The 21,389-nt window shown below is 33.7% G+C and overlaps 1 protein-coding gene across 4 annotated transcripts in view; it reads right to left on the reverse strand.

Annotated features, from left to right (window-relative positions):
• The window catches only part of PPP4R4 (protein phosphatase 4 regulatory subunit 4), a 114,073-nt gene that overhangs the window by 19,636 nt on the left and 73,048 nt on the right, over positions 1–21,389 (reverse strand). For 3 of the 4 annotated variants that reach the window (XM_032287535.1, XM_032287537.1, XM_032287534.1), the window contains 11 exons: positions 17,648–17,770; positions 16,473–16,642; positions 16,010–16,129; positions 13,640–13,717; positions 12,661–12,744; positions 11,795–11,977; positions 7,993–8,098; positions 6,371–6,518; positions 3,286–3,430; positions 1,075–1,116; positions 534–608 (listed from right to left, as the gene is read on the reverse strand). In XM_032287535.1, the coding sequence (XP_032143426.1) occupies positions 534–608; positions 1,075–1,116; positions 3,286–3,430; positions 6,371–6,518; positions 7,993–8,098; positions 11,795–11,977; positions 12,661–12,744; positions 13,640–13,717; positions 16,010–16,129; positions 16,473–16,642; positions 17,648–17,770 (1,274 nt within the window). The remainder of the gene's footprint in view (positions 1–533; positions 609–1,074; positions 1,117–3,285; positions 3,431–6,370; positions 6,519–7,992; positions 8,099–11,794; positions 11,978–12,660; positions 12,745–13,639; positions 13,718–16,009; positions 16,130–16,472; positions 16,643–17,647; positions 17,771–21,389) is intronic. The other variant, XM_032287536.1, reaches the window with a different exon arrangement.

Here is a 21,389-nt window from a genome sequence, read left to right on the forward strand (position 1 = left end):
TGGCTTCTTGACGCATACAACAATATGGATAAATCGCAAAATAATTATGTTGGTAGAAAGATGCAGGACCAAAAATAGTATTAATACCGTAACAGATTACTCCATTTATATAAATTATAGAAAATGCAAGCTAATCTATAGTGACAGAAACTAGATCACTGGTTACTGAGGACTGGAGTAGAAGACATGGATTATAAAGGGGTAGAAATCTTTAAAGGAATAGAAACGTTTCATATTTTTTCACTGTGGTGATAGTTTTATAGATAAGTCAAAACTCATTAAATAGTATACTTTAAATATACGTAGTTGTCAATTATACTTCAGTAGTTTTTTTAAAAGGCTCTCAAATATAGTTTTCTTTCTAGTTCTTAAAAGAAGAGATTTCAGAAAACTGGGACTGTTCTTTAGTCATTTAAGAAGAAAACAACAGTAATGTGAAATGGTGAAATGGAAAGAAATCATTTTTTAAGTTTAATAACAAAACACAGTTAATATTCAGAAAAGAGTTTATGTGTGCATATGAAAAAACATACCATTTCCAAAAGAAGTAGTTCTTCTCTTTCTTTCTCTTGATCCAACAAATCTTTCTCATAAAACTTTTTCTGAAACTGTTTAAAGTTTAAAATGAAATTGTAAAACATTAGTGATGAGTTTCTGCCAAGTTTAAAATATTCCTTTCAATGGAAGTGTTATGGTTTGGCTGTGTCCCCACCCAAATGTCATCTTGTAGCTCCCTTAATTCCCACGTGTTCTGGGAGGGACCTGGTGGGAGATGGCTGAATTATGGGGGTGAGTCTTTTTCATGCTGTTCTCATGACAGTGAATAAGTCTCACAAGATCTGATGATATTATAAGGGGGAGTTTCCCTGCACAAGCTCTCTTTTTGCCTGCTGCCATCCACATAAGATGTGATTTGCTCCTCCTTGCCTTCTGCCATGATTGTGAGGCCTCCCAGCCATGTGGAACTGTGAGTCCAATTAAACCTCTTTCTTTTGGAAATTGACCAGTCTTGGGTATGTCTTAATCAGCAGTGTGAAAACGGACTAACACAAAAAAGGAAGAGAGTATACTTACAGCATCCATAGACATTTCCATTCTGTCCAACTCTAATACAGTCTATAAAAAAAGTTTCTTAAAATTATTCAAAAGTAATTAAATTAAAAGAACCAGTCATTTCTCAGCAAGTTATTTTGCAGAGGGAGGTTCAAATAGGAGACTCTGCACTATGGGGAAGGTTAGTCAGAAAATTCTAAAGTTTTGCCCAATTCTACACTGTACTTACAATCCACCTTTATACAATAATGTCAGGGTCAATTTTAACTTGAAAGTTTTTAACCTTAAGAAGACCAAGTCTACAGGCATATTTCAAATACCAAATTCATGCAATCTAACTCATTTCTAGTAAGCCCTAGTGCCAATCTTTTCTGAATTTTCAGAAATATATTGTAGCTTTTGAATTTTTAAAAAGTCTTTTAGCTATGTATGAATGAAGCAAGCCATCATTTGGCTTAATAATCCTAGTTCCCTTCTGTAGAAATTGTATATCTGTTCTGAAAATATTCTCTCAATTTATTATTTGTCTTTTGGAATATACTAGTTTGAAACAAATTATTCCAATCAAAACAATGGTCAATCTAACCCAAGGGTTTTGTCTCTGATAGAGTACAGTACTTCTAAAACTTATTCTACAAGAGTGACTCTAATGGCCAAAATAAAGTGCATTTGGATATGCATAAATCCAAAGCTATCCATTACAAACATAAAATTTACTGGAAGCTTTTTCTGCTGAAATTTATGAAAAATTCATAATGTATGCCATGAAATACTCTCTTTCTAAAGTTACTTCTCATATTACAAAACTGATGAAACAATTCCATTTTTATCCAAAAGTTTTGTGTAGCTTCCTGGGAGTTTTCCATACTAATATCTCATTATACTACAGAATTTCCATGGGACAAACTGACTTCATTATATGCAGCATACTTAAAATAAGAGCTGTACTCCAGAACAATCCACTGAAGACTAATAATCCATCAATTTAATTACATTATTGTTGCACCTGTATGGGGTTAGCTTATATTGTCTCTCGAATTAATAAATTATTCTGAAAAACTAATTAACCCTCTCAAGTTTATTATTTTGACAAGTTAACTCCATTGCCTAAACTTCTATATTTAAACATTAAATAGTAAGGAAGGAACTATCTGATAAAAACAAGAGAGAGAGAGAGAGAGAGAGAGAGAGAGAGAGAGTATGTGTGTGTATGTATTTTTACATTTAAATGCACATCCAACTCTAGGTATTTCTGATTATATTAGTTGATGAAAGAAGAGTTCACATTTCATTAAAACTATACTAATTAATACTGTCATTAAATCACTTAATTAAAAGATTCTTCATGTAACATCTGGCAATGATTTCTAGAAAAAATGAGAACTTTTTCTCACCATGTATGCTAATTTATTTATGACATTAATAAGGAAATTTCCCTCACTACAAATAAATGCTCAAACACTATGTGTCCTGAAGTTTATATTCAGATTCACAAAAGTAAATAATTTCACTTTAACTTATAAAAATATTAGTTATATATTCAGCATAAACAATTTTTGAAGAGTAAAAATTATTCTAAGATGTGGCTCACTAACCCAAAGTTTTACTGTTTTAGTTTTCCCAACATTTCCAAGGAATCCATATACTAAGATCTCATGCTAAAACAAACAAAAAGCTCATAGGGTACAATGTTACATCATTTACAAAGAAATGCACTCAGGGGTAGGTAAGAGGTCTCTATTCTAATCCTCCTGGTTCTGCTACTTACTAATATGATCTCAAGCAGACACAGTATTTCTAGGCATAGAACTTCTATAAAGTCAAACAGATTCCTGAATTAACTCTAAGGGCCCTCCCAGAGATAAGTTTCTATAAAATGTGATTTTCCCAATTTCACCAACAAAGTTTTACTGGATTATAATCACTTATATAGAAAGTCTGATAAATAAAATATGTATTATTAATTGAACAGTGTTTATTGAGCACCTAACTTGTGAAACTCTCTCTCTCTCATGGGCTTATATTACTAGCAATAAAAATTTAATATCTAGGTGCCCTTTGGAAGAAACTTTCATAGCCAGTTGTAGCACATATAAACCAAATCATTTACTAATTCTTACAACTCTAGCAAGGATAAAAATATTTTAATATATTGCTACTTGTCAAGCTGAAATAGTGAAGCTATGATTTCTTACTACCTTAATGCAAAAAAAACACAAGAGTGATACTTACTCTTTTTACAATAGCCAGAACATCTTTATCTTTTTCTTGACACAGGAGTTTTCTCACACACATTTCTAACTGCTGAAGTAGATGCTTATCAGCAGGAATCTTCAGAGTAGATTTCACTTTGGGCAACAAGTAGCAAAGTTTCATTCTACAATAAAGAGTATTTACTCTTGAGAGAATTTAATAACTAAGAATAACAGTAACATGAAACAAAGAAAAATCCAAGTTTTAGATAACCTGAGAGTTCATTTATTCATGCAAGATATATGTATGGAATATCTATAATGTGTCAAGCATTCATCATTCTGGATGCTGAGATACAACAGTAAATAAAACCAACAAAATTCTCTGCTCTCCTGGAGCTTACATTATATTATGAGAGCAGAAAAGAGAAAAACAGGTAGAAATCTGTCAGAGAGTGTTAAGTGCTATGGAGAAAAATAAGGAAGGGAATAAAGGCAAGGGAGTCCCAGAGGCTGGGGATTAATCAGTTTTAAAGCAGGTGACCAGAGAGGATTGTCAGTAAAGGTTCCACTGAAGAGATGACATTTAAGCAAAGACCTAAAGAAAATTAGGGAATGAGCCGTGTGAATATCTGGAAAAGGGCATCACAGCAAATATGGAGAGCTTTTCTACTATTGGTCCAAATGAGCAAACAGGCCATTGTGCCTAAACAGAGTGAAGGTGAAACTAGCAGGAGAGCTCAGACTGGTAAGTAAGAGGCTTTGAGGGCCACTGTAAGGAAATTGCCTTTTGAGTATGACAAGAAGCCACTGGTAGGCTGTGAGCATAGGGGTGAAATGATCTGACAATGTTTTACAAGCATCCTCTGCCTACTTTGTTGAATGAAATCAGACTGCAGCTGGTCAAGGACAGAAAAAGAGAAATAGGAAAAGCCCTTACAATATTTCAGGCAAGAGATGATGGTACATTGAACCAGAGTGTTAGAGTAAAAGGTGGTGAGAAGTAGTTGGATCCTGAATATCTTTTACAAGCAGCAGGATGTGCTGAGGGATTGGAGGTAGAATGATAAAGAGAGGAATTTATTTAAAGTTTTGAGGTTGGAAGATGAAATGGTTATTTCCTGAGATGGGGAAGACTACAGAAGGAGCAAAAGCAGATAAGAGAGATGAAGATTTAATTCTGGACACATCAAGTCTGAGATGTCTATCAGATATACAATGGAAATGCTAAGTGGGCAGTAGGCTCAATAAGTTGGCTGTCCAGGGTGGAGGTCAATGCTGGAGATAAGAGTGAGGACTCTTCAGCAAGTAGATGATAAACCATGAAATGGGAGAGATCACCAAGGTAATGTGTTCAGATAGAGAAGAAAAGGATAAATGAACACAGTCTAAGGTGGTCTAAAGCACTATCACAGTCTAGACTGGGATAAAAAAAAAAAAAAAAAAAAAGGAGGATGAAGAATGCCTGGAAGGTAAGAGTAAATCCCAGAACCTTAAAAAAAAAAAAAAAAAAAAAAAAAAAAAACACCTTTCCAGGAGGAGGCAGTTCACAGGTAATATATTCTGCTTTGCTAAGCTAAAAGTCTACTCTTTTTCTGTTTTAGACAGGGATGCTAGGTAGATATCTATTTTATAGCTGCTATATTCATCTATTCATCTGAATGCCTTCCAAATTATTATTTTTTATTTTTATTGCAACCTTGAGACAACTGAATCCCATTTTTAGAGTTTCCAGAACACTTTCTCAGCTGAATCTTTACTTGAGGATTCTTCATATACAACAAAATTTGCTTCATATTTAACCAAAAAGGGTAAAGAAGCTCCTCCTATAGAATTTCCAGCACTGTAAATAGCAATAATGGTCTCAATCTCATTCAGAACTCACCATGGATGCAGCTAAACCTAGTAATGCTTTCTCTAATTAAGGAGCATCAATCCCCCCAAAGAAATTTCATTTCTGGCAGCTGTGGAAAAGGCTTCTCTGAATACCAAGAGTCTTTTTCCAGCTTGATACTGTATAAACTTGATGAGTTTAAATTTTAAACACTAACTTAAGGAAAAACCAAAACACTTAATCTATGCACACTCAATTCTTTATAACCCAAGGCTAGAAGGTCTAGAAAATAGATATTCAGCAGAAGCTACACAAGCCATTGTAGTGATTCATCTCCATAAGACTCCTGGGCCCATGAGATGATCAAATTCTTGAGATTAGGGACCTCACCTTTTGGATAATTTATGTATATTATCTCAGGTATTTGTACCTCAGAATACTTAATAAATTAGGTACTAAGGAAATCAATGCACACAGAAGTTTTGTAACTTGGTTAAAGATACACATCTAATATAGAGCTGGAATTTCAGCTCAGGGAGTGTGGTTCCAGAAACTGTCCTCCTTAGCTAGCTTATTATCTCACCAACTCCCCCTATTAAAGTTTTGATGTTTTTACATATTGCCTAAAATTCACATCAGTTGTTTATAAAAGAGATGCATAAAACTAAGTGCCCCTAGTGTATGAAAATTCAGAAGAGAGTTCTAGAGTTTGTTCAGAAAGCCTTTGGCCAACTGACTCTGATGCCTCTCTTTCCTGAAGATCTGAGTTCAAGTTCAAAATGGAGACACAGGACTTAGAACACAGTAGTCTAATGACTGAGGGTTTAAAATTATTTTCATTCCATTCTCAAATGTATAAAAATAGCTCTTAAGTAATAATGTGCATTTACTTTAATGTCACTGAACTATAGTGACAGACGCTCACCAAGCCAACTTTGAAGTGACAAGGCTACTGACCAACTTTTCTTTAGTTTTAATGATAAATTAATAATATCTACTCAACCTTCTAATCATTGCAATGTCTATACCTAAACAGCCAAAGAAGGTTACCAATCTGGCTTTGACTTACTGCTCTCAACCCAGTAAAACTAAAGATCTGAGACAGTGTTGAAAGAGTGTGCTTCCAAGTCTTACTGATACCCATCAATTATGAATACTAACAATTTCAAAGCATGTGTAAATTCTTCACTTAAATTTTTAATTGGTTAAGAAAAAGATTTTGCATATGTTCACTACAGTAGATAAAAATAAATACAATGTTTTCAATTTTTTTCATTGATTGATAACATACCTCACATTTGCTACTGGATCATGTGTCAGTTCAATAGCAGGTAGAAAGAAATATTTACAGAAAAACGATTTGGAAAATATCTCTATAATAAATTCACAAGTATCCAAAAATCGAAGTCTATTCCAATAACTTTTTCCTTGGCCCAATTCTAGAAACAACAAAAATCATCTTAAGTTAATTTTTCCTACATGAAATTAATGTGACAAAATTAGACACACAAAATTCATAACAAGTTTCTTCATACTCACAATTCGGCTAGCAAGTACAAGAGATAAGAGGGAAAAAATCATTATTATTTACCTCAGATTTGTAAATCCCCAAGTTGACACCTCAAAAACCATAAAAAACTTTTGTCAAACATTTCATTCAATTTCATAAGCATTTATTAACTATGGAATGACTAAATTTACTTTTTATCACCCACTATGTGCTAAGTACTTTACACATATTATCTCATTTAACCCTGAAAAGCAGCCCAAATAGATGCACATACTTCTTCCTCCTAAAGATAAGGATACTGAGATTTAGTGAGTTTAAAGTCATACAGCTGGCAGGTGCAGAGCTAGAATTCAAACACAGGTCTGTATAACTTCAAAGTGTTTTAATAATCAAATTAACTGTTTTCTTCCCTTTGTTTCCTTAAAAATGCTAGATACAGTCATATGTAAACAGTATTATTGATAATAATTCAGATCAATATTAAAAAGGTTAATTTTCTTTTTACATAAATGTTCAAAAATAAAACTCTTAATATTTAAAACCAAATTGAATCTTCTTTCAAAATAAAACATTCTAAACATGAGGTGTTACCACTGAAAACTGAATAAAAATAAGACTATAAAAAGAAAGATTAAAGTATGCTGAGCATACTTTTTCTTAAATGGAATTTTATAAAAATATTCCAATTTTTTGAAAAGTAGTGATCCACATTTAAAATGGTAAACTCCAATAGCTAGAAAATCCCATTACCTGCCTATGCTGGACAATATAGATTAGTAAAAACATTCAGACATTACGAGCAAAGCAAATATACAATAATTAACAAACTTACTAAGTATATATTGGTGTGTGCAACTATTTCTAGGATCAATACTATAAACCAAAGGGTTCTGCCTTGATTTTAGCTCTTACCAAATCAAAATAAATTTGCATTTGTAAACTGACTTAGTTCATTAAGGCATTATAAACCAACTAGGCTCATCAAATTCATATTCAAATATACTATCAACTGTATTCAAGGAAAAATCCCAGATTCTTTATGTTAATTAATTATGTTAGTATTGAAACAGGACCATAAAATAAATGATTAGATTCATGGATAGTCTATTTATATTTTAGTTCCAAATGTTATTTCATCAGGGTAGAAACTGGGCTTTCAATATAAGTAAACATATTTTAATTTCTAAAGTATAGAAACGCACAAAAGAAAACAGAGTAATTATTACTTTCATTCATCATAGATCTAATCTTGCCATAAGGATTTCTAAAAAATAAAAATCAACTTATAAAACCCAATATCAACCTAATTATTCACCACAAAATGATACATAAGTCAAATATAACTAAAGCCAACTAGTTTGTTTACTTTCCCTTTTTCAAAATAGTAGATAATGTTTACTTACGTTCAATTAATTTTTGAATGACCTCATGTCTCTGTTCCTGTTTTCGATTATAACGCAGAAAAATGCATAGAGTTCGTGAGGCTGCCTTTTGGACAGGTAAGACATTCTTGAAGAAATAAATAAGACAGACAGTTACACTAGGCTAATTCTATTCTAGATAATTTGGCCCCACCAAATCAATTTTAAGTCATTGACTAAAAGGAAATGAAGCGTTCACTGCCTCTCAACTAATTGAACTTCTATCCTTCTGGAAGTATCTTCACAAATTAATGTTAAGCACCAGACAAATCAACTAATAATTATATTACAAAGTTAATTTGGCATAGTCATGTCCAAATCATCCAGATTTGACTCTCATTTCCTTGCCATCTCACCTTAAATGATCAAATACATCCCTGTCACCTATTCTTTTAGCTGTTCCCTGGGCTTTGTCATTCATTCATCTGACAAACATTTGCTATAACATGCCATGTGTCAGGTACATCACCAAAAATATGCCACTACTAAAATATAAATTTAGGGATCCCATGATCAGGTATGCTCTTCAATTCTTCTGGCTTAATTCTAGCTCTTCATGATATAGATGAAGTTTAGAATCCAAAGAACACCATTCAATCATTCTTAACAGTATTTCAAGTCCCTTTGTCCTTTGAATTTCTGTCACACCACTAGGCAGAACCTTAATTTAAATAAACACAGCTATTTATCTTTCCTGGGTTAGGGTTCAAACCATACATTAGAGAAAAATCTCTTAACCAGGTATATTGTGTCCAGTAAAAATTCATGTTCATTATCTTGACTTGCATACAAATATAATGTTGAATTACTAAAGATCCCAAATATTATAGTGGGAATCCTTGAAATTCAAATAGAATGAAACTACGTTGCTGAGACAGTGTTACCTGCTACCTCCTCTCATATTTTATACAAGCTATTCACATTCTATCTGGTACAAATTGAGAGGGGTTTTTAATCTGTTGAATGTAAAAAGAGAGTATTCCCTATGATTTAGAAAATTTAAGAAATGTACGTAAGCAGAAACATGACTGGACTTACGGAAAATGAATTTTCAATAAATGGTAAACAAAATAAAAGCATGTTATTCTTTTCTTTCATTTTGTATTTACTGATAAAATTTCAAATACATATATACTAGTCATATGAAAATATGCACATTTTGTATTTCATATAAAATAGATATTATAGTTTATGCCGTAAGGTATTCTTTTGGGCCCAAAGTCAAAGATAAATGTAATCAGGTCAAAAGCACATAAGAGCCAGCTTGAAGAAGTGACAATTTGTGCACAAAAAATAACTGCAATGACATTACTTTATCTAAAAGAGAGTCAAAATTAAAAACAAAGTACACTTGTCATCATTAAAAATAGCTACTGCACCAAATCCTAGCTCTGAAAATTGATAATTAGAGGAAAAATATTAAGAATTCATCCTGTCTTTACATTAGTAAATGTAGCTCAAGGTCATCAAATAACCAATGTGGACAAAGGAATGTACTTCTTCACAGAATGCCACCATCAAAAATGTGTTAAGAAATGATGGAATTTTAAAATTATTTTGCAAGTTATAATGAAATCACTGATTCAAGCAAGGATAATCAATAGACTCTAAAACTAACAGGTACAAGGCTGACAGAAAAACTGGGTATTCAGAGAGCTGAAGTAGCAGCTGAAGATTGAGCTGGCTATTCAGGCTCTTTTTTGGTCCCATATAAATTTTAGAATAATTTTTCTAATTCTGTGAAAAATTACATTGGTAGTTTGATATGAATGTGTTGAATCTGTAATTGCTTTGGGCAATATGGCCATTTCAACAATATTGATTCTTCCAATCCATAAGCACAGAATGTTTTTCCATTTGTTTATGTCATCTATGATTTCTTTCAGCAGTGTTTTATAGTTCCCCTTGTAGAGATCTTTCACCTCCTTGGTTAGATGTGTTACTGGATTTTTTTTTGTGGCTATTATAATTGGGATTGCATTCTTGATTTGGCTCGCAGCTTAAACATTATTGATGTATAGAAATGCTACTGATTTTTGTACATTGGTTTTGTAACCTGAAACTTTACTGAAGTGGTTTATCAGGTCTAGGAGCCTTTTGACAGGATCCTTAGGGTTTTCTAGGTATAGAATCATATCATCAGCAAAGAGTGATCATTTGACTTCCTCTTTTCCCATCTGGATGCCTTTAATTTCTTTCTTTTGACTGACTGCTCTGGCTAGGACTTCTGATACTAGGTTTAATAGGAGTGGTGTGAGTGGGCATCCTTGTCTTGTTCCAATTCTCAAGGGGACGGCTTCCAGCTTTTGCCCAATCAGTATGATATTGGCTATGGGTTTGTCATAGATGGCTCTTATTATTTTGAGGTATGTTCCTTCAATGCCTTCTTTGTTGAAGGTTTTTAACACAAAGAGATGTTGGATTTTACCAAAAGCCTTTTCTGCAACTATGAAATGACCATATAATTTTTGCTTTTAATCCTTTTTATGTGGTGAATAACATTTATTGATTTGCTTACATTAAACTAACCTTGAATTGCAGGAATGAAGCACACTTGACTGTGATGAATTAACATTTTGATGTTCTAAAGGATTTGGTTTGCTAGTATTTTCTTGAGGATTTTTATGTCAATGTTCATCGGGAATACTGACTCGTAATTTTCTTTTTTTGTGTTGTTTTTGCCAGATTTTGGTATCAGGGTGATGGTGGCTTTGTAGAATTAAACAGGAACCCCTCCTCCTCAATTTTTTTTAATAGTTTCAGTAGAACTGATTACAGCTCAGAACAGGTTGCAGGGTATGCCTGCTGGCAGTCTGGCAATGCAGTGGGTCAAGGGTAGAAGATCCCTGGGCAGGGCAAGTCAGGGCAGGGCAGGGCAGGGCAAGTCAGGGCAGGGCAGGGCAAGTTAGGGCAGGGCAGGGCAGTGGTACCACTGGTATACAACCAGGTAGGTGTGCCCAGTAGATGGGTGTGGGGCTCACCCAGCTTGCACTCCTCCAACCTGGCATCTGCCCCAGGGGCAGGCCTGACCAGCTGGGCTTGTCCCAAGCCTTCTGTGCCCAGATCGCTAAACCATGGAATGTTTCTATATTTCAAAAAATGGCAATAGGATCTCATATTAAATGCACAGTAAATTATGAGTTAAATAATCCCTCCATAAATTTCTGTGAACAAAAGTAGACAACTTTGTGAGGAGGCTTGACTACCACCTTGTTTTAAGGAGGGAGTCTTTTTTTTTCTGTTAACTCTAATTATAAGGTTATCAATAGTAGTGCATCCATGTATTTGTATAAGCTTTCTCTGTTCCATAGCCACACTTTAGTTACTATAAAAGTAGCCAAACTAGTACTAGGAAGTTTAAGGGGTGCCTTGGCAAAACAGATAGCTAGGATCAGACACTAAGGTTGTGGATACATCAGAGGTGCACATCAGAACAGAAGGTCCTTTGCAGTTAAATTCACTAAGTCTCGTCAACGACCCTCTTAAGAACTATTTCAAGTTTGAAGTGAGTCTACACTGTTCTTGGCAGTATATCAACAAAGGATAGTTGAAAGTGCCACCTGGTCATTCCTCTCTCCAGCTCGAGAAAAGATTCTCAGAGGGAAACCTAGCTGGGTAGCAAAGGGAAACATGAAGTCCCTCCTCTGGACCTGGGAAGGTGACATCCTCCTAGGAAGAATGGAATGAACTGAGTTTGTTCCACTATTTTGAAAATATGAAGAAAGTGGTAATTCCAGAATCAACCATGAGTTCAAAAGAATAAGATGAAAGGTACTGAGCTCACATTTGTCATCATGATTGTGAACATTCTTTGTAAGAAACGATAATAAATCTGATCACTTGATATAACATGTGGCAGGCAGGCATATTTCTGAAGTAGCTTTTCATGAGTTCTCCATTTTAAAGAGGCTGCAGCTCGCTGTTCAGCAGCTGTGAGTGCTGGAATCAAGTCAGGCAAAGAAGATAACTGAAAAATGAAATGGATCAAAAGAATCAATTACACATAAATAAATAAATTGCAGCACTCAGTAAAATTACTCAGTCTTATAATACATTGGGGAGGGGAATATGCCTGCTCATTTCAGAGTTTAGGAGACATCTTAGCTGTCACAAGGAGAAAATTATCTGACTAAATCAAATACTTTTAAAAGAAATACTTAAGTAAAATGTATGATTCCTGGGAACCAAATTTTGAAATAAAAACTACAACTCATTCTTCCTGTCAGATTATAGCAGTTCTTCTAGCTACAGTACAATGTATTACATATCATTACTGTCAACAGGCTTTGACCTCCTAAACTCCTACCCTTTTCTTAGGTTAAAAAATAATAATAAAGAATAAATTTCTACCCTCTTGTCCTCATTATTTGCTATTCTTAGAATAATCATTAATGCTAATGAAAAATGAAAATATAAACCGAAACTCCAAATACAATAAATAACAATCACAGTAATTTAAAATTATTAATGTAAGAAAGACAAAGGAAATTCAAGCTGTTCAAACTCTAACAGACTTTTACTGACCAACTGCTATGTGGTTTGCACTACTTTACATGTTTTCCAAACATTCCTTCATTGACACCTCACAACACCCTGTAGAATAGGATAATATTTACAAAGCTTAGAATGTTTCTGAAAGATGAAATTTACCTTATTTTCTTGAACACTGCTTTCTCCACCAGTAGACATAAGTTCCAAGATTTCTGGAAGATGATCTATAAGAGCATCTAGTACCTTTTAACAGAGATATTGATTACTGTTATAGTGATTACTATGTTTTTTCTAGATTAGCTAATTCCACACGTCAGTTTCTATACACTAATAGTGTGTTTTTTTCCCAAACATTTTGGGGATTTCTATTTTCTTACTCTGTCATCTTTGTGCTGAAAAGTCTTAGAAACATGATCAACTGCCTTGGCCAACCTTTGAAAAGAGATTAGTGTACCTGCCTCTTGACATTGTTCAAATAGTCTAAATCTGAGATAGCTGCTTCTACAAAACTAACATGTTCAAAAACTGTCTCCAAACTTTTGACAGGTGGTTTAAATCGGATAATATTCTCAATGATATCAAAATATTCATGAGTTGAGCTTTGGTAAATTAACAGTCATTTAGTTGAAGGGACTATCTAAATACAGCATCAAAATAAAGTATTTCAAAGTCTTCATAAGTACATACTAAGGGGTAAAATACTACCCAAACAATGGCAAGAGAAAAAAAGTTATTAAAATGTGATATATGATTATAATTGAGTAAAATAAAAACCTTTATATAGAAAAGAAGATTTATATTAAAAAAGAAAAAAAATAATGTAACAGTAATTGGAATTAAAGATATTCTTTTGCCTGGTTTTTTTTTTTTTTTTTTTTTTTTTTGGCACTTCCTAAACTTTTCTTAATAAACAAATACATATATACTAAGTTTTAAAACTGAATATATTTTAAAACCTAATTTTTTTTAAAGATCTTCCCAATATCCAGTTTATGACACAGTGGTACATCAGTTTGAAGCTTCTGGGGCTAGCCAGCTGAAAGAGTTCACATAATTCCAAGAAGTAGGGAAGAAAAGGCATCAGTATATTTGGACCAAACATAAAAGAATTAAGAACCAAAGAGTAAGAAAATATTACCTCCAGTGATTCATCTTGTAATAATGTTATTAGTTCTTTATGTATTAAATATACTCCAGAATTCAGAAGTTTAGACACCTAAAATATAGCAATAAAGTCTCTCAGATTGAGACTACTAGACACATAGATGTTACAATAGTAATTTTTTAAAAAATACATCCTTGTTATATATTCCTTCTAAAATAAAGCCATGTTATAACACAAATATAAAATCAGTTTCTATAAAAATTAGTGGTGCAAATATAACCAGCTTTCTAGTCTGCCTCGTAACATACTGAAATGTGTGGACATATGAGCATACATAGGGTGAGGAAATACAAAAGAATGCGATTTACCAGAGTCATAACTTTCACATCAATGGTAATAAGAAACCCACAGGGGCCTCTAGTTCACATTTTAAAGTCTTAGAGCAGCCAACAGGGTCTTAAAGGATATTCTAGGCATACAAGTATCCATACCAGTTCAGAACTTCCCAGAGAGTAACTTCATACTGAAGGCCTACAATGATACTGGGGTAGCAGTAACTCCTAAGAAAGCAAACCAACTTTCCCTTTCCCCATCAAATACTTTAATCAGCATGAGAGGAGTCAGGAGAGTCCAGAATAGTACAGTTCCCCTTGTAGACAGTAGTTTTTTTTCTCTAGATAAACTCAGAGCCCACAATGTTGAATTTACCAGTTTCTACTTCACCTTATTCTTTTTAAAACACACTCGGCTTGAGTAAAGTTTTATTTGAAAAAAAAAAAAATGGTCCCTGGATAAAGAAAGGGCTTTAAAATTTTTTGCTCTAACAGGATTGTTTTTGACTTGAAAATATTTCCAAAATATTATTATTCTGAAAAACAAGAACAAAGAATATAGTAAAGCAATTATCAGAATCTAGCATTAACACTGTTAGAAAAATTTAAATCAGCCAGTGGATTTTCATTACTTAAAATAAAAACTTACACTAGCCCTTCATTTCATGGAGGGACACACCATTCTTACCCTATCTAGATGGTATGATTGTTGTAGAATATGGAAACTAGCCACCCAATCAATGATTATCAAACTCACTTCCACCAGTGAAACATTTTTGTATACACATGTATATTTCCATGTTTAATTATATGGTGCTATATCATGTCCACTATAAAACATAAACAAAATTAAATATTAAAGTGATGAGAAAAACAAACATAAATAGACTAAAATTGTATAAATACTACATTCTCAGACTCCAATCTTGTACAACCGTCTCTGGAGACCAATGATCTAACAAGTACATGTGGACATGGTAACCAAGCCTAAATGATCATTTAATGCATCTTGGAGATGAATATTCTGCTCAGCCAACCAGTGCTCTCTGCCCTCTCCCCTCTCCTCCAAAAGCAGTGTTCTACAGGTGTATTTTACAAAGATGATATAATTGTGCACTGAAATTATTTTAACTAATTATACTTTAAAGGGAAGATGTCCAAGATTTTGTACAATGCATATATTTTTCATTCATACCAGAAAAAATGTTCTTTTTAAAAAGCAAAACTATCACCCAATAGCCAAAAAATAATCTAAGCAACATTTGTAATGATGCTATGGATGGATATCCTGCACAGTTGCAGCTAATCAAAGTGTTCTGACACAGGAACACAGTGCAAGGAAGGAGGTGAAATATTCTCACTAAGAATAAGAACTTATTATACCACTTAATAAAGAAAGGAAATATCTTAATATACCACTTATCCAGAGGTTTTTAATGTGTCAGTTTAGAAGTTGAAAGTTATAGCTTACCCATATTTACTGCAACCATGGCTTAGGTTCACTTCTTGCTATCATTCAAGAAACATGCCCCCAATTTCAACTTCAAGGATTAAAATGTTAGTTACATTCATCATAAAAGTTTAAATTTACTTTTGCTCTTACTTTGTGGAGAGTCATAATAGCAGAATCTGAAAGCCACGCTCATGAAACACCATCCATTTGTAGTAAAAAATAATTAATGTATCTCAACTTTCTATTGGTTCTCAAGCACTTAAGTTTAGGTGCAAAGTTAACTGTAAATATTATAAAGCATATGAAAACTGCTTTTACTTCAAAATTTGCATCACCCATATCTACCAAAATGTCTGGCTTAAAGTAAAGCACTTGGTATAGATATGGTGAATAAATGGATTCATAAAAGAATACATAAATATAATGTATTTATGGAAATGGATTCTGTAAAAGAATTATGGAAATTTTTAAACAAGATTTAAGACGAGAACATAAAAGAGATATGCAGTCTGTATCTTATCATCTATAAGTACAAGTGTACAAAATATCAAAAAAATCATCCAATACATAGGTAGAATTAACAACAAATGTAAAGTGATATCAAGTCTTCAGACTTACTTCATAAAAGCAAATAGCAATAGTGTATCTGACTGGTACTTCAGGGTCATGACAAAGGCAGAAGAATGTAGAATAGAGTTCCAAGTGGAAGTTTTTAGGATCAACAAAAACAATCATGGCCTGGTGGAGGTGGAAGGGAGGAGATGAGTGGGAAGGAAAAAAAAACATGCATCAATACCTAATATTATAATTGTTTCATTTAAATTGAAATCATGATCTCTGAATTATAATTTAATTAGAAACCATATTTGGAAGATCCAAATATGTGTATATCATTCTGATTTGTCCACAAAGATATAAATTTCACAAATATTTAATCTGTGTGTACTATGTTGTAATATTCTGTATGTATTAGACATAATGCTAAGCAGCAAGTATCAAATATGGCAATATTTTGACATCCATTCACATATTTTAAAGTTATAATAAAAATCCTCAATAAATATAAATATATATTTATTACCGGAAAGTTATAAGCACAGTTCTTCCGTACTGAAATATATTTCTTCTCCTGCTCTAGGATTTGGGGTGGAATCTGGTTCTCACTGTGTCCATTTTCTTGTTGCAAACCCAATGTGCAAAGTTTCTTATAAAATTCCAAAAATCTCAAGTGCTGATCTGGAGTAAAAATTCCTAAAACAAATTCAAAAACCTATGCTCAACATTTCAATTAAAAGCAAAATTTTAAAAGGGAAAATCAAAGTACAATAAAAATATAATAGGAGCAAAATACTTAAATAAGTGGTTGCAGATAGTTCATAAATAAAAGAAACATGAAAAAAGTAACTGTTAGGAATCTAACAGGTCACATTATTTTACCTCATGTTAATTCTAGTAATATTTTAAATTTCAAAAGCATAACTTATATAATGCAGAACTATGCCTGCATTAATTGCCGCAGCATGTACCATACTGTAGGCCACTAAAAAGTCACTAATAATAACAATATTGTGACTATTTAAATAACTGCCATTTTCTTACAATAGATGTTCTACAATTGCTGGCAGAAAAGGGGTGTGTGTGTGTATTTCTCTCTCTCTCTCTCTTTGCAGGAATGGAGCTTAAAAATTGAATCTGAAAGACAGCAAAGTAGACTCAAAATATATTTAATCAATGGAATGGTTCCACAGTCATTAACTATCTCAAGAAGCTAGAAACTGATAATGTATTATTATGAGTTCATTACTACACAGTCTATCTCCCATTGATATAGAAAGCTAAGAACTAAGTAATGAGTTCAAAATGCCAAGAGTTATGGTATTATTCCACATCCCAAGCTGAACTTCTCACATGATACAAATTATTCAATAAATGATTAATAAGTGTATACTTACTATGTACCAATAGTTAATAAGCCTGAGCTTCTATTATCACATACCAAATAATATATAAGTATTCAGATATTTAATGAGCTATGCTTACTTTATTGTCATTGTTTTTTCAAATAGGTTCTATTGGTGAAAAAGTCATTCCTAAATGTGTTCTAAATGATGCTATCAAAATTCTAAGATCTCATAAGATTTTTATGTACTTAAAAAGTAGGCTTTGCAATTAACTGAAGAGCCAAAGTTTAATGACTAAGATAGAAAAAAAGGGAAAAATTATCTACAGTCTTGAAATTCTTAGAATATATCATACCATATAGTCCATGACATAGTTTTCCTAAATGGAAAGATAAAGAAATAAGAATTGATTCATCTGCTTTGAAAGATTTTTCACAAAATGATTTCACTAATGGAAGTATAGTTTGACTTCTGTCATCTGGAAAACAAAACAAAATAATACATACTTTAATTCAGATGCCCACACTGCACATGTGGAAACTAATACACACACATATTCCAGAAAAAAAAATTACTATGTTAGCCTAGTTCATAGTAATTGAAAATACCTGAAAGCAATGATGATGGAGGTGGGTGGTGAAAAAGGGTTAAGAGGAAGCTTGAAATGATCTAAAACTTTAATGTCAGGTTAAGGGGTTTGGACTTCATACTGCAGGCCATTGGGAACAGAAAAGAAAGAGTGATTATGAATTAAAAAGATAAGATGTTGAACAATGAGAACACATGGACACAGAGAGGGGAGCACTACACACTGGGGTCAGTTGGGGGGAAATAGGGGAGGGACGGTGGGGGATGGGGAGCTGGGGAGAGATAGCAAGGAGAGAAATGCCAGATGTAGGAGATGGGGAGGAAGGCAGCAAATCACATTGCCACGTGTGTACCTATGCAACAATTTTGCATGTTCTTCACATGTACCCCAAAACCTAAAATGCAATAAAATAAATAAATGGGAAAAAAGAAAAAAAGAAATACTTAAAAAGAATACTCTATCACGATCAATTGAAGTTTACCTCAGGAACCCAAGTTTGGTTCAACATTTAAAAACTAAAAAAAAAAAGCTAAGATGATTGAGGATTTGAGTCTGAATAAGTAAAAGAATTCTAACACCATTAGCATAAATAAATAGTAAGCAAAAAAAGCTTTTCTTATTTTCTTTTACATACATCTCAGACCATGATGCAGCCCATTTTATCATTTTTTACTAAAACTACATTAGCTTATAATATGTTCTATATATTGAATTTCATCACTTTTACTTCTTAGCTGACTCTTCTTTAAAAAGTTGATTGATTCTTTGAATACATCTGCTTAGGTTACAAGTATCTGACATATTGGCACTATTTAAGTCTCAATTCTAAATTCTCTCCAAATTTCTTAAAGTGTTCTTAAATTTCAGAAATGAATCACTTATTGTCTGGAAATACAAAGTAAAATGCTGTAACAGCCTTATGAGTATTATTACTATTACTTTTATCATTACATTTCAGCACCTATCTACTATTTTTGTTAAATGATATTCATTCAACACATTGTATTTCTTACAGAACAAGCACTGTTACTAAGTGGGAGTAGAAATATGAATAATAAATGATCTCTGATTTTGAGAAATGTAAACCAGCAGAAAAGCCAAACACAAAAAATATAAGACGGTATGATCACTGTCTTAATAGATGGTATAAGGCAGGGATCTATAAACTTTTTTTATATTTGTTCTAGGTTTTGCAGGCCCTGTCCCAACTACTTAGCGCTGTTCTTATATCACAAAAACAGCCACAGACAATATGTGAACAAACAAGTATGGCTCTGTTCCAATAAACTTTATTCAAAAAAACAGGGAACAGGCCAAATTTGGTCTAAAGGCCATAGTTTGCCAATGCCTGGTGTAAGAGATTTAGAAAAACGTCAGGGAGGAAATTTTAGTTGAACTGGGAACTAAGGGAGCAGAAGACGGCTAGGAGAAAATTAGAGGGAAGGAAAGAATAGAGAAAGAAAAAGTATGAGAAAAGACTAGAGGCATGAAAGAATCTGGTATGCTAAGCAAGTGGGACTGAAGCATCAGACACAAGAGGAGTGGGAAAGAATGGTAAGAAATAAAGCCACAAACACAGGTGAGATCCAGCTCTGTGATAAATAGGTGTGGGCAGTAAAAGGGAAAAGATCAAAAATGATGGCAAGGTTCTAGTTTGGAGATTGGGGATGCCCCATTATTAGAGGAAAAAAGATTTATTCATTCACTTATCATGTATTGCAGTTTTACTCCTCTGGTTTGTCATATTGTGTAAATGACTGTTCTCCAAAACCCAAATACAATTATCGTCCACATTGCAATAATCTTTAAGAGGCTTCCTAGATCTAGTTCAGATAAAATGTTGATAATCCATGTAAATGTAATATTAAGATTACACAATTGAATTCTGCACCTAAGCACTTGACATTTACCCCTCCAAATTTCACTTTCTCAAAATGGTTAATGTTTACTGATAACTAATGACAGCATTAGTCAAGAGTCTAGTCATACATTGAGTAGAGCAGTTACTCTACTCTGTGACATGATTTGCATAACAATAAGGAATATCTCTTTACCCTCTCCCACTCAAACACCCATCCCAAATTTCTCCCCCAATGGCCATAACATTTCTATTATTAAAATGTTATTAAGGAGAGGAAACTCATGTAGACCATAGCTCAGGATCTGCCTTCATGTCAATTAGGTGAAAAAGATAAGGCTAAATTCTTAACCCTATACACACACAAGTCAGTTAAGTTTTGATGGGTGAAAAGAGAGATGGAATATGTAACAACACTGTATGCTATGTAGTATGGTTTTAATATGGTCTGTCCCTGCCAAAATGCCTGTCAAGGTTTGGCTCCAGTGCAACAATATTGGAAGGTGGAATATTTAAGAGGTGGGGCCGCATGGGTCCACCCACTAGCTCCACCCTCATGGGTTGACTGATGAAGTTCCTGTGGTATTAAGTGAGCTCTCCTTCACAAGGGACTAGATTAGCTCTCGTGGGACTGGGTTAGCTCTCTGGAGAGCAGGTTGTTATAAAGCAGGTAAGCCTCCTTTGTCCCCTCTCCCTTTTTCAGGCCTGCTTCCCCTTCCATTTCTCTGCCACATTATGAGGCATCATGAGGCCCTCATCAGAAACAGGACAGATGGAGCCACCTAATCTTGAACTTCCCAGCCTGAGAAGACATTTATGCAGCCAACATACATATAATAAAAACCTCATCATCACTGGTCATTAGAGAAATGCAAATCAAAACCACAATGAGATACCATCTCACGCCAGTTAGAATGGTGATCATTAAAAAATCTGGAGACAACAGATGCTGGAGATGATGTGGAGAAATAGAAACACTTTTACACTGTTGGTGAGAGTGTAAATTAGTTCAACCATTGTGGAAGGCAGTGTGGCAATTCCTCAAGGATATAGAAATAGAAATATCATTCGACTCAGCAATCCCATTACTGGGTATATACTCAAAGGATTATAAACCATTCTATTATAAAGACACATGTACATGTATGTTTACTGTGGCATTGTTCACAACAGCAGAGACTTGGAACCAACCCAAGTGTCTATCAGTGATAGACTGGATAAAGAAAATGTGGCACATATACACCATGGAATACTATGCTGCCTTAAAAAGGATGAGTTCATGTCCTTTGCAGGGACCTGTTCTCACTCATAAGTGGGTGTTGAACAAAGAGAACACATGGACACATGGAGGGAAACATCACACCCCAGGACCTGACTGGGAGTGGGGGGCTAGGGGAGAGATAGCAGGGGATAGGGGGATTGGGGAGGGGTAGCATTAGGAGAAATAACTAATATAGATGATGGGGTGATGGATGCAGCAAACCTCCATGGCACGTGTATACAAATGTAGCAAGCCTGCATGTTATGCACATGTACCCCAGAACTTAAAGCATAATAAATAATTTTTTTAAATGTGAGCCAAAATAAATTCCTTTATAAATTACCCAGTCTCAAGTATTCTGTTATAGCAACACAAAATGGACTACGACA

Source organism: Sapajus apella, unplaced genomic scaffold, assembly GCF_009761245.1.
Source record: "Sapajus apella isolate SASKATOON/1434 unplaced genomic scaffold, GSC_monkey_1.0 scaffold20, whole genome shotgun sequence".
NCBI classification, from domain to species: domain Eukaryota; kingdom Metazoa; phylum Chordata; class Mammalia; order Primates; family Cebidae; genus Sapajus; species Sapajus apella.